At 55.0% G+C, this 13,966-nt stretch overlaps 2 protein-coding genes across 4 annotated transcripts in view; both read right to left on the reverse strand.

The window, feature by feature from the left end:
- Positions 1-2,324: 2,324 nt before the first annotated feature.
- BHLHA15 (basic helix-loop-helix family member a15) lies at positions 2,325-2,861 on the reverse strand. The gene has a single exon (XM_012455486.1). The coding sequence runs from the start codon at positions 2,859-2,861 to the stop codon at positions 2,325-2,327; it is 537 nt and encodes a 178-aa protein (XP_012310909.1).
- Positions 2,862-6,188: 3,327 nt separating this feature from the next.
- LMTK2 (lemur tyrosine kinase 2) overlaps positions 6,189-13,966 on the reverse strand; it is a 96,732-nt gene continuing 88,954 nt past the window's right edge. For all 3 annotated transcript variants that reach the window (XM_064376438.1, XM_064376440.1, XM_064376439.1), the window contains 3 exons: positions 11,985-12,117; positions 11,518-11,760; positions 6,189-10,251 (listed from right to left, as the gene is read on the reverse strand). In XM_064376438.1, the coding sequence (XP_064232508.1) occupies positions 10,223-10,251; positions 11,518-11,760; positions 11,985-12,117 (405 nt within the window). In that variant the 3' untranslated portion in view covers positions 6,189-10,222. The remainder of the gene's footprint in view (positions 10,252-11,517; positions 11,761-11,984; positions 12,118-13,966) is intronic.

Here is a 13,966-nt window from a genome sequence, read left to right on the forward strand (position 1 = left end):
GGGTTTTCCCAGATGGAACAATCGCGGTTCTGGCTTCTCCGCTGGTGGGGATGGGGATGGGGATCACGCCTCTGGAGCTCTCAGGGCGCCTGTCTGCGGGGGGTGGGTGCGTCCACAGCCCCGGGGGACGTCGCGGGGGTCTCTGACCCGCTTGTCTAGGGACTTGAAACTTATCCCGATGGCTGAGGCAGGGGCTCCCCACAGGATAAAAGGATCCAGCCTGACCTTGGGGTCCAAGAGGAGGGCCAAGGGGGTGGACATGGCCCGTCCCCTCTCCTCCTCGAAACACTGGACACCCCAAAGTGGGACTATGGCTGCTGAGGATCCTGTGTGCTGTGGCTACAGGGCATCCTCTCTGTCCTAAGGGGATGAAGGACTGGGCGGCTCTGCCCAGGTCACCCTCTAGGAAGCAGAGGACGTGGAGGTGCCAGTTCAGGGCAGAAACCATTGTCCTGAAGGCAGCCACCCCAGGCCTTCCTGCTGCCCTGGGGAGCCCTGGGCTGCAGCTGGATGCTGGGCATGGACTCCATCTCCTGGATCGAGGCTCCTCTGGGTTTTCAGGCTCAGCTTGTCGGTCCATTCAGCAAGTTCAGGGGCAAACTGAGCCCTGCTCTGGCCACAACTCAGCCGGAAACAAGAGCTGCCAGGTTTGTAGCACCCAAGTGCCCCCAATGGTGAGGTCTCTGTCATCTTGTGTCCCCAGTGGGCAGGTGCCCTGCAGGGAGGCCCAGGCTCTCTGTCCCAAGCTGTCAGCTGCATTACACTCAGCTCACAGGGATGGATCACCCTGACCTTCCAGAGCACCCCCTCTCGAGAGACAGACCCATCAGCCTGGGGTCCCCACCCCGAGCCATGCTGAAGGACAGCTGGGGTGGTAGAGCCAGGACCAGACCAGGCCTCTGATTCTCAGTGAAATAAGACCAATGTGCCCGGGCCACCTTTCGGAGACCCTGACCAGGAAAGTTAGGCCTAAAGTGGCCAATGCCAGATCCTCAGAGTGTCACCTGTGTCCTTACATGGCCAGGGCTGACCCCAAGCCTGCTGCTGCATTCAGCATCTGGTGCCAAGATCCCCAACTTGGGAGGGCAAGGCCACCTAGTAGGGACAGGCCAGCCAGAGCCCTCGGCCTCTGCTGTGGCAGCCACTTCCCCGGCCCGGCGTGGCCCTCAGGGCCTTTGGGACATCTCTGGGCAGAGGCACGAGGGAGGAGAGAGCCAAGTGGCCAAGTCTGGCAGAGCCAGTGGGGCAGCAATGCCCAGCAGAAGGAAGCTGGGCTTGGGGCAGCAGGGATGTGCCAAGTCGCCAGGCCCGGCCATGAGGACGAAGCACCTGGGTGGGGGGAGGGACGAAACTGCCATTCCCAGGCTCCACCACGCAGAGGGCCTTGCGGGTTGCCAACTCAAACCAGGTTGCAAGCACATTGTAATGTCCTACAGACAGCATGGTGCCAATTACATGACAACCCATACCAGAGACAATAAGTAATGGCAGAGGCAGGGCTGGGGGTGCACACTCACTCCCTGCGCAGGTGAGGGCTGAGCAGGAGGCCTCAGAGCCATCTTGGGGAATGACCCAGGGTCTCGGGACTTCTATGCCCAGAAGGGCTGCACTAGGAACACCCTGCCCTGTCTCCTGCTCCAGCTCCACGGTGCCCCTCAGACCCTGCCCCAGACCCTCCACAACCTGGCACAGCCTGGAGTCACCACCTCCAGGAGCCTGACTCGGGAGGAGGGAGGAAGAGACTCCAGCCCCTCCCCACCATTCAACCTTTGAGGATGAATGTGAGGTCATCTGCCCTGAGCAGCCTTGGGCTCTGCCAGGCTTGTCCTGGGCCTCAGTTTCCCCCAAATGAGGGCGCTAAGCCCAGGCCCCATGCAGCCCTACCATGAAGGTTGGAGGGGAGTCCTTGCGGGGCCTTGGCCTTGGAAAACCTGTAAGTAACCTTTTCCTAGGATCCCCCCTTGCCCTGGAGGACGTTGGGGTGAAGAGCCGTTAGTTCCGAGGCTAAGGAAGGCCTTTCAGTGCCCGCTGAGACCACCTGGCTCAATGAAAAAGGAGGACCGCCTGGGCCTTACCCAGAGGTTTGGGCCTCATGCCGCTGTCTGGGGCCACAGCCTCAACCAGGCCACTCGCTGGTCCCCAGCTGGGCAGGAAAAATTGCTCCAGGGAAGTGACTAAATGTTCTGGGAAAATGGAGTCGCTGGGGCTGCGTCCTCGTGGGGTGTCACCACCCGTCTGGGCCTTGTGGCTTGAAAGGGCCAGGGCTGGGAGAAGCAGGCCAGGCCACCACAGCCACCGCCACCCCCACCCAGAGCCGAGAGGCACTAGGTGCCCTCTCGGAAGCTGTGGATCTGCGTGGAGTACCTCTGCAGGTGACCCTGGGGCTGGGCCTCTGTGGCCCCCAGTGCGCCCCCGGCCACCTGCTGCTGCTGCTGGTAGTGCTGGTAGAGCTTGGGGCCCGGCCCCTCCAGGCCTGGGAGGCGGCCGCTGGACATGGTGAGGATGGTGGCCGTCAGCGATTTGATGTAGTTCTTGGCCAGCGTGAGCGTCTCAATCTTGGAGAGCTTCTTGTCGGCGCGCACGTGGGGGATGACCTCGCGTAGGGCCTGGAAGGCGTTATTGAGCTTGTGCATTCGCTGCCGCTCTCGCTCGTTGCTCTCCAGCCGCCGCTGGATGCTGCTGTCCCGACGGCCGCCCTCGCCCCGAGGCCCTGCTGCCGCTCGGGCTGGCCGGCTCCGCAGACTCTTGGCCGGCTCTGGGCCCTGGCTGGGCAGGGGCCCATCGGGAGTCCCCTCCCCGGGGGTGGCCTCTGTGTCCTGTACCAGGGCCCGGCGCCGCGGAGGCCGGTTCTTGGTCTTCATGGCCCTGGACTAGCTGTCCCAGGAGGTGGCGGCAGGGAGGTAAGGCCCTTGGAGCTGAAATCCAGAACACAGGACACTCTGTGGTCACCCACACGGACAAGGGACCCACTGGGGTGCCATCCCCGGCAGCTTCCTCCTGCTGACAACAATGGTACCAGGGGCAGGGGTTGGTGCTCGACGCCTGGAGGTCCTTCTGTTCACACCTTAGCCCTGGGCTGACCCCACACCCCACCATGCCCCTGCTTCACCTCATACAGACCCCTGGAACCTGTCCCCATCCCTGTGTCTCCCTTTCCCCTGGTTGACACCCTGACCCCCGGATCTTTCTCTGGCCCCATGCCCCTCACTGCCCTCCGAATGCCTCCTGAGCTCGGTGACCTTTGCACTTTCCCTAGACCACCTTGAGATGTGTCCCCCACTCTAGCTTAGGGGGCGCCTCTGCCGAGGGTGGCATTGACTCCTTCGTCCAGTGGGCAGGCAGTGAATCCAGCCACCAGGCTCTCGCTGTCCTGCCCCACTGGACCTGACACGCACAAGGACAGCGCTAGAGCCAGAACCACTGCAGACATGGGGCAGCCGTGGAGGTCGGAGGTCGGTAATGGCCAGGGCCTGGCGATAGCCCCCAGTGTCACCACGTGGATGGCCCCCGTGGGGGCTCCAGACCCCAAGTCCCCCACCCACGTTTCCCCCCAACCCCCACAACCCCACCGCTAGGTCCTGCCCCTGGGTCCCCTCCCCGTGGCCCTACCCGAGTTCCCAGCTCCCGGGTTACCTGGGGATCCGCGGCCGCACGCGCCGAGGCTGCCCACGGGGGACAAGGACACGTCGCTTTAGCCGCCCCGGGCGGGGCCGCGGACTCATGCAAATGAGCCCTCGGGGCGGGGCCGGGGCGGAGCCGGGGTCCGGGTGTCCCGGGCGGACGCGGGGCGGCGGTGGCGGACCTGAGGCGGGCGGGCGGCGCCCGGGGCTGTCGGACCAGGTGGCCGCACAGCCCCCACGCCCAGCTTCCGCCCCGCCCCCAATACAGAGCCGCCCCCACCCGCCTCTCCCCATCCTCTCCCTACAGCACCCCCACCCTCGTCCCCCCAGACAGCCGCCCCCACACGCCTCTCCACAACCTCGCGCTCTAGCCTCCGCCACCCGCCCCGAGATAGCTTCCCCGCATCCGTCTGTCCCCATCCTCCCCCTACAGCGCCCTCAAGACAGCCTGCATCCCCGTCTCCCCTACTCTCGTCTCCCAGAACAGCCTCCCAACAAACTGGTTTTCCTCATCCTCCCCCAGTTTCCACCCGCACCTCCCTCACATCCGTGCGCGAGACAGCCTCCCCGCACCCGCCTTTCCCTGACCCTCCCCCGTCACAGCACCCCCGCATCCATGCCTCCCGCGACCCTCCTTCCCCGGCCCCTCTACCTGTGGCGGGGACCCAGGCCCATTCTGCGGATGGGGAAACTGAGGTCTCTGGGAGCTGCCACGCTGAGGGGCAGCCCCGGTTCAGGCTCAGAACACAGAGCCCAGGTCCCAGGAGCACACGGGGAGGAGCCGCCTCGGCGAAAACGCCGGCATCTCACAGGGGCTCCTGCGCCTTGCCGCCCTGGATGGTTAGGGGACCCTGGGGCTCCTACGGGTGAACCCCGAGCTGGGGTGGGAGTGGGGGTCTCCCTGGGCAGGTGTGCGGTCCATAGGAACGCCTGTTTTTTTTAATTTATTTTTTATTTTTTGAGACAGAGTCTCCCTCTGTCGCCCAGGCTGGAGTACAGTGGCGCCATCTCAGCTCACTGCAACCTCCGCCTCCTGGGTTCAAGCGATTCTCCTGCCTCAGCCTCCCGAGTAGCTGGGATTACAGGCGCGCGCTACTACGCCCAGCTAATTTTTGTATTTTTAGTAGAGACGAGGTTTCACCACGTTGGCCAGGCTGGTCTCGAACTGCTGACCTTATGTGATCCATCCACCTCGGCCTCCCAAAGTGCCGGAATTACAGGTGTGAGCCACAATGCCCAGAGGTTTTTATGGGCTCTGGGTCTCCCAGGTAGGGAGAGATGGCTTGGGCTCAAAACCAGCTCTGCTGCCCCCTGCCTCAGTTTCCTCACCAGTTACAGGGGGATTAAAAAGTGCTTAAAGCAGCAGCATTTTTTTTTTTTTTTTTTTTTTTTTGAGACAGTCTGGCTCTGTCACCAGGCTGGAGTGCAGTGCTGTGATCTCGGCTCACTGCAACCTCCGCCTCCTGGGTTCAAGCAGTTCTCCTGCCTCACCTTCCCAAGTAGCTGGGACTATAAGCACGCACCACCACGCCCGGCTAATTTTTGTATTTTTAGTAGAGATGGGGTTTCAGCCTGTTGGCTAGGCTGGTTCAAACTCCTGACCTCAAGTGATCCGCCACCTTGGCCTCCCAAAGTGCTGGGATTACAGGTGTGAACCACCGAACCCAGCCAAAGCAGCATCTTGCTCAGGGACCATTCAGGGCTGCTTGGGGTGCAGTGACTGCCAATGTCACGCTGGCTGGCAGGCCTGGGCTCCACACCCACGGGTCTCGCTGCCCTGTCTCAGTACCTCTGGGTGGGGACGGCCCATGGGGCGGGCATGGAAAGGCTGGCTTGGAGCCAAGGTTGGCTAGTTCTTCTCTTGGTCTAGAGCTCATTTGAGGCTGGGCCAAAGGAAGTCCTTGGAAATGAAAATGCTTCCAAAATTCATGAGTGCAAAGGTGTGGATTATAGACATGCTTCAAGGTGGCGCAAACACTAGACAAGTTTGGTTTTCCAGGGGTTACACGAAGCTTTGTCCTCAGCAGTGCAGGGAATTTAGGTCTGTCCTGGTAACACAATCTTGGGCTCAAAACCAGCTCTGCTGCCCCCTGCCTCAGTTTCCTCACCAGTTACAGGGGGATTAAAAAGTGCTTAAAGCATTTTTTTTTTTTTTTTTTTTAAGATGGAGTCTTGCTACATGAGAGACCCAGAGCCCATAAAAAACCAGCTGGGCTCAGTGGCTCGCACCTGTAATCCCAGCACTTTGGGAGGCCGAGGTGGACGGATCACTTGAGGTCAAGAGTTCAACACCAGGCCAACACGGTGAAACTCCATCTCTACTAAAATACAAAAATTAGCTGGGCATGGTAGCGTGCGCCTGTAATCCCAGCTACTTGGAAGGCTGAGGCAGCACTCCAGCCTGGGCAAGAGAGAGAGACTCTGTCTCAAAAAAAAAAAAAGCGGGGGGACGAGGGCGGTGGCCATGGGGCAGAAGCTGCAGGTGCTCATGGCAGGGCAGGACCAGGCCACCCACCTGGGTGTCCCTTGCATGGTGGACAAAATACAGAAGAAACGCTGCAACAGAGATTATAAATATATAACTATATTTATTTTGAATATTAAATAGTTTTTAAATTACAAGCAATTTGTTCAATCACACTATGCATCAATATACAGTAAAAATCTTACAATTTAAAAATGTACACAATTTAAACTGAAAGTCCATTGACTGTTATATTGCCGTGAACCTCTTTTGCCTGTGTTAAAGGACAGCAGGGAGGCCTGGTGGGTATGGCGGCCCGTGTTCTCCCCTGCACATGGAATCTGACGGTAGATACATACACCAGTCCCATGATGAAGATACCGGCACGTGTCAATGCCGGTCAAACTCATCTTCACAGGCTGTTGGTAATTCAATACTGTCAACACATCTTTAAGAATTTATAGACAAAAGAGAATGTTCTTTGTAAATAAAGACTTGAGCCAACCCCATTGCTACTTAGGAATATTGTTTCGGAGATTTCCATTGGAAGTCACTGTGCACACCCCTTCTTTTTATAAGGCTACTTCTCATAAGGCTCATGTTTTGAAGCCCCTCTAACAGAAGCCCAACCTTTGGCGTCTAACCCTTGGTTGACTTCTGAATTTTCAGATGATGGGCTGAGTCGGGGAAGAGTCAGGCAGTGCCTTCCTTCCACCAGGTCCTGGGGACAGACATGCAGAAGGCCCTTAGCTCTACAGACACCCCACGGGGAACAGGGATAAAAGGAGGGGGTTCGGAAAGGCCTTTTACAGCAGCAAGACATCCCAAGACTTTTCTTAGATAAACCCATTTCTGTAGAAACAACTGAACCTGGACATTGAAAAATAGAATGGATGCTGCCTGCAATTTAGCTTGGTCAAGCTTTCTGCGCCCTGACGATAAATGGCTTCTCGTCCAGACACACGGTCCAAGTCTCAGAAGGATTTGGGGAGCACTTTTTCTGTGTTGCCCTTTCTGGCTTATTGACGGGGTCATTTGAAAAGACAAATTAGCATCTAGCTAGAAAGAGAATGAAAGCTAGATTATTTTTGTTACAGGATTTAAAATGTACAAACTCCACCAAAATAGAACTAATTCAGATTCTGGGTCAGTACCCACAGAAGGCCAGAAAATATTCTGACCTTCCCCCACATTATCTAGAGAGTGCCACTGATTTATTTCATTGTACAACTTATTGGAACAAGTACATTTTGAAAATCCACCACTGGTAACCAACTTAGTTAAAAAACAACAAAAAACTGAGCCGAACACAGCACATGCTGACATCTGAAAAATGGGCTGCAATTTTTATTCTACTTAAATTTCCTGTGTATTGCTTGAGATCTCAAAAGAACATGTTAACCCACGTGTTGATTATAAATATAAAATCTTCCCCTCCATGCAACACCACAAAGATCCACTACCCCCCCAAACTCAATGTAGAAATGTTTTTTTGGCAATTAATTATGAGTGACTCAAAATAAATAAAAATGGGAATTGTGTTGTTAAAGTCTTTTTATTTATTTATTTTTGAGGCAGGGTCTGGCTCTGTCACCCAGGCTAGAGTACAGTGGCATGATCTCGGCTCACTGCAACCTCCATCTCCCGGGCTCAAGCCATCCTCTCGCCTCAGCCTCCCAAGTAGCTGGGACTACAGTTGCACGCCACTATGCACTCAACTAGTTTTTTTTTTTTTTTTTTGTAGAGACGGGGTTTCACCAGTTGCCCCCAGACTGGTCTTGAATTCCTGGGCTCAAGGCGATCCACCCGCCTCGGCCTCCCAATGCGCTGGGATTGCAGGCATGAGCCACACCGCGCCCGGCCAAAATCTTAATCCTTGTGGAAAATGGACAGTCCCAAAAGGTCAATAAATTTCCTTGAGGCTGACACTATATAAGAAGACGACAGATTCCATGGATCTGCGTGACTTTGGTCATTAAATCTGAACTCCTTAAACCTGCAACTGGAAAAAGTAGTATAATCATGTCTCATTTCTCCTCAGCCAAGACTAATCTTAGATTTAAAAACTGAGAAAACTCAGGAAGTCCCACAGCAAGAATTCAGAGTCATGACAATTTTGGCAAAATCATCTTCTAATGCCCTGTTAATTTTTTTCTTTTAAATCCACGCATCCTGAGAACTGGTGCACCCTGGACAGCCCAGGGGGGCGCCGTGTCCACCCCAGACCTGGACAGAAGGGGACTCTCTCCATCCTACACTTCTTGCTTTGGAAAGTTATTGCTTTGTGTAAAAAATGAGCGGAGTGGAGCAAAACTGGCAATGAAGTCGTCATCTGCGATGCACACTCTGGCAACGTCCACACCACCTGCATTTTGCACCGGGGTTCGACTTCCTTCTGTGTAGCCAAGACGGCCCCTGCAGAGGTCTGGAGAGCCGCCCTGGGTTGCGCTGGAGTCTGGAAACGTATCAGCACCGGAATTATGTGGGGTGAAGAGTGAGGGTGAGGGGATCGCAGGCCTGAGGAGCCCCGAAGGAACGGCTGCCTCCCCAGCACAGCGTGGCGGCACGGCACCAGCCACCGGGGACTTTTTATGTCAGAGCGGAACTCAGTGAGGGAGGGGTGAGGTCGTGCATGACCGCCCGGGCTCGTGCCTGCGTAACGAAGCTACATGGGAGCACTCAGGCCCTTTCAAACCTGGACGAGACCTTGTGGCTTAATGCAGAAGGGAGGGTCTGTGCAGATGAGTCCCCACCACGCAGGACCAGCCAAGGTCCTGACCCGGACCATGTGTCGGCTGCTGACGCTCTGCCGTCATCCCTTGTCTGTCCCCCTTCACAGCTGCGGGATGTGGTGTTATTTCATCCCACAGGGGATAACCAGAGACTAGCCAGGCCTGGACGTGATGTGGAGCGGCTCGCAGGGGAAGATTCAGCTATGGAGGTGCTTTTAAAGCTCAAGTCCCCACCACCTGAAGTGTGCACACATCATCAACTCAAACCGTCCTCCCTGGCCGGCACGCTCTGTGGAGATGCATCTGTCTTGCGTTCCTGGCTTCTCGAAGGAAGGACTGACGGGAACACGGAAGCTTCCCAGCATCCTGCCCTCTGAAAACCAGACAGAAGAGCTGCACGGAGGGAAGCGGAGTGGTGGCCTCACACGGGCTGCAGCTCTCCCGACCCGCCACACCAGCACGTACGTCCCCAGGGATGGGCCGGATCCATCTGAGGTCTGGGGCGCACAACCTGTCATTTTTTACCAAAAGGGCTTTAAAAAATTGGACATGGGGTGGGAGAATGACAAGGAGAGGCTGCGGGACCTTTCAGCTCTTCAGAGAGAAGCCTCATTTGCTGTGGGGAAACTGCTTCATTGAGAAGAGACAAAAATGCGTTCGATTCGATCAACAAAACAGTGGTTATTTGGACTTAGTGAAAATATTTCCTATCAGAACATAAAACACTAACATTCAGAATCATTTATCATTTATGAAAGAGTACCATATGTACAATTCCAACAATCCTATAGACAGCAGAACACTCAAAGTGTTTAAGCTTTACAAGTACCATGCAGCACAAACAAACTATAAAACAGAAAAAAAAATCAAACTAGTGGATAGCACCAGCTTGACCTGCCTCAATTTCTTTGAATAATTTTCTATACAACATTGGAGACTCTCAGAACATTTACCCACAGTGCAATTACAGAAAGCAATTCGTGATTTCTCTAGAAATAATAAATATGGCTCACTGGTGACCATTCCTCTTGCGTGTCCTCCATGGTGCCCACGTGTGGGCCAGGATGTGCAGGCGTGGACGCCCATGTGGAAAGCACACACATCTGGTGTGCACAGCTCCATGCACGTGTGCACACGGAGGCCATGCCCGTGCCTCCCCCAATGGGCAGTTCGTGGGCACTGCCTGGGAAGACATGGCTGCAGGTGCACGGGGCACCAAGGGATGCCAGCTCCTGGACACGGCCTTACTCCCCACTGGGGCTCCCCAGGGCCCTGCCTTGAATGCAGCTCAGAGCCGTCTCCCTCTTCACCTCGGGCTCTTCCTCCCAATCTCATGTCAGCAAATGTTGAGTGCATGTCGCTGCTCCAGGAGAGCAGCCTCGGACCCAGCGCGCATCAGCATCCACCTAGTCCTTTTCTCCGTCTTCGCTGCTTCCTGTTGAGGAGAGAGGAAGCGAGGTGACAAAGCTGGGTTTTTTAAATGATGATCACAAACGGGAATGGCGTGTCTGGCACGTGCGCTGCCCCAAGGAAACGGGAATGGAAGAGGGTGTTCTGAGCCCAGCAGTGCCTGAGCCGCCCTTCCTGTCCTTTCCTTCAGAAGCAGCACCTGCCTAACTCTCCCACAAACACATCTGCTAAGCTCAAATGCCAGCTGGGTGCTAAGGCTCAGGGTGCAGAAGTAGGCTGGGATCTACACATCTGCCCCGACGGGTCGGCAGGCAGCGGGCGTTATCTAATCGGCACAAATGAAGCCTAGCGCCGATGCAAATAAAACCTCTTTGTATTCTATATTTATTATTTGATCTGTAAACTTCCAATCAAAAAACGAGCCTATTAACCTTTATCTTTCAATCTAGTGACAGGCAAAGAAGGCTCCCTATGTTCAGATACCTCCACTTCAAACGGCCCCTGCCCACTCACCCTACCTAGCCCTCAGGAGCCACACCATGACCAAGACTCAGTAGCAACACCAACATTCCAGGGGCAGCGCTGGAGTGCACGTGGGCTGGCCCCAAGGCCAGGGGTTAAGTGCTCTTACCAGCCTGCTGAAGAGCGGCCTGTCTCTGGGAAGGAGGAGATAGTGGGGAGGGGAACTATGCAGCAACAGGAGGAAAAGGAGATGGCGCAGGTCGGGAGCTCCTGTGACCCAGAGCCCCTCTGCCTCAGCCTGGCCCCACAGCGCAGGTGAGAACCAGCCTTGGAGTGACCAGAACCCACAGGCAGGGGCGTGGCCCCGAGAGCACACTCAGGATGCTGGCAGTTTTATTTATTTATTTTAGAGGCAGGGTGTTGCTCTGTGGGTCACTGTAGTCTTGAACTCCTGGGCTCAAGCAATTCTCCCACCTCAGTCTCCTGAGTAGCTGGAATTGCAGGTGCACGCCACCACACCTGGTTTATTTTTTAATTTTTATTTTTTGTAGAGATGGGGTCTCACTATGTTGCCCAGGCTGGCCTCACACTCCTAGGGGTTCAACTGATCCTCCCACCTCAGCCTCCTGAGTAGCTGGGATTATAGGCATGAGTCACTGCACCCAGCTGATGATGGGAGTTTATAAAAAGGAATTTGTAATCTACTCAGCAAACTCGTAGAAGACATCAGATTATCAGGCCTGCAAGTCCCCCATCTCCCAGCTGCAGCGCCCCACCCCCACCTGTCCCCCACCCCCAGCTACCCTCCACAGCACACGGTGCCTCTTACCGCCCTGCTCAATGTCCGAGTCAGTCAGGTGTGTGAGGGAAAAGCTGGCGATGTTGGCGGGAGAGATGGAGAACCGGGAGTAAGGCGCTGAGTGTGGCCAGCTCTGCTCCGGGCCCCGGGCCGGTGGCGGCGGGGAAAAGTACTTGGATGTTTGGAGAGAAGGCTTGGAGCTGAGCAGGTTACTTGTTGTCTTTGACATAAAAGGATCTGGGGAGAAGTCATCATCCCACTCAAAGCCGCCACCTAGAAATAAAAATAACACCCCGCCCCTGATCACCATGGGCTGAGGGAGGGGAGAGCCCTCTGCACAGGTGTGCCCTGCAGGTAGGAAGACTCTGCCCGGACTGCCTGGCAGATGGCAGAGCTGTACCCATGTGACTAAAGCAACATGGTAAGTTATCCTCAGAAAGTGTTTCTATTACTCAACTTTTCAGTTTCCTTTAAAACTAGTCAATCAGGTGAAATACCTTCTTCGTCGGTGGAGCTTTCGGAGTTTATGCACCTGCTCAGGTAGGGAGAGCCTGAGGCCGGGGCTGGGCAGCTCAGGTCGGGGCCACATGCTTCTCCTCCACAGGGCCCCAGCTCTTTGGTTGGGGTCTCCTGAAAAGCCAAACAGAAACTTCTGTCAGCAAAGTCCTGCTCACAAGAAGCCCCCAGCGTGACCGCTTCCCCAATGCGCCTCTCAGACTGATAAGACTGAGAAGTGAGCGTCTCAAGACAAGGATGGCTCTGGGCCTGGGAGGGAGGATGGACAGACACGAGGCCCTGTCTCTCCCTCTTCCCACAGCTCTGACCCCAGCAGAGACATGAAGCAGCTCTCGGAAGCCGCAGAGAAGCACAGAGCAGCAGGCAGGCGGGAGGAGCCGCAGTGCTCAAGGCGTCACCCACCAGCATCAAGCATGCCGCCTTCTCCTCCATGATCCCCCGCCTGGACTCATCTCAGCCTGGAATCCAAAGTAGGCACCACCCTGGACACAGCGCTCAGGGAGAAGTCTTTGGTTCTGGCTTCAGAGTAGGAAGGTGGTCTTCTGATTCTCAGAAGGGGGTGGGGGTCAGGGGAAATTCCAGGTTTCTTTTCTCTGTTCTCTTGCTCTCCAGTCCCAAGCAGTCCCAGGGCGACAGCTGCCTATAATCCTGAGGGCCGTGAAGCCTCCTCTCCACTGGAGGACTGTCATCCTGAGCAGGAGGGGACCTTCACTGGGTTTTTTGCCCTCTGCTCTCCCACTGCTTGGCTCCAGACGTGCGTGTGGTTGCAGGACGTATGGTGCATTGTGTAACCGAAGTCTCAACTTTCTAGCTAGGGGATCGGAAAGGAGAGGCCCAAAGAACTGCAAGTATCAGGGATATCACAGAAGAGGTAGGAGCTCAAAAAGGCGACCCTACCAGGTTGTGGGGGCGCTTCTGGGCCTACCCCTGAGCTGTGCATGGTAGATCTGACTCTGAACACACCAAAGCTTTGAAAATGAACCTCAGAGGAGACCGAGGTGGGGTGCAGGGCACACACGTGGGGCAGGTTCAAATAGCACGGTGAAGGCTTCTGAAAGGGGAACTGGGGCTGATGGTGAAACCACAACCCTCAGAAGGCTGCCTGGAACCTGTGGCCTGTACCCAGCGGGTCAAGGCCTGCTGAGATAAAAATATCAATATTACTCACAACATTTAAACAAGACACAGAACTGCCTGACATGACAGGAGGATACAAAAGCTCAAATTACTTAGCATTAAAAAAACCAGGAAAATCTCGATTTACCTGGAAAAAGAAAATCCACAGATGCCAGTGTCATGACACCACCGATGTTGGAATTATCTGAAAAAAGACTATTACAAAAATGCTCCTGCAACTAAGGGTAAACATTCTCACCATAGATAGAGATAGAGAAAGTCTTAACAAAAGAAAAGATGATAAGAATGACAAAAAGCAAAATTCGGAAGAGAAAAGTACAATAACCAAACTCTAGTGTACTATTGTACTAATCTAATCTCAATAGATGGGCTCAACAAGGAAATCATCAGGGACCCTGAAGACAGAGCAACAGAAATCACCCAATCCAAACAAGAGCAAGAAAAAACCCTAGAGGAAGAAAGGGCCAGAGCCCCAGAACCTGTGAGATAATACACAGTGTCTAACTCTGGAGTCCCAGGAGGAGAGGAGACACGGCATGGGGCAGAAGAAGTACTAGAAGAAAATAACGCCTGAAAACTTCTCAAATTTGGTGAAAGATATAAAACTACTGATTTAAGAAGTTTAGCAAAACTAAAATGGGATAAATACAAAGAAATTGGGCCAGGTGGGGTGGCTCACACCTGTGATCCCAGCACTTTGAGAGACCAAAGCAGGAGGATCCCTTGAGGCCATGAGTTCAAAACCAGCCTGGGCGTAGTGAGACCCTGTCTCTACAAACAATTTAAAAATTAGCTGGGCATGGTGGTGCATACCTGTGGTCCCAGC

The sequence above is a fragment of the Aotus nancymaae genome, unplaced genomic scaffold (genome assembly GCF_030222135.1).
Source record: "Aotus nancymaae isolate 86718 unplaced genomic scaffold, 86718_ANA_hifiasm-v0.15.2.pri h1tg000015l_0, whole genome shotgun sequence".
Lineage (NCBI taxonomy): Eukaryota > Metazoa > Chordata > Mammalia > Primates > Aotidae > Aotus > Aotus nancymaae.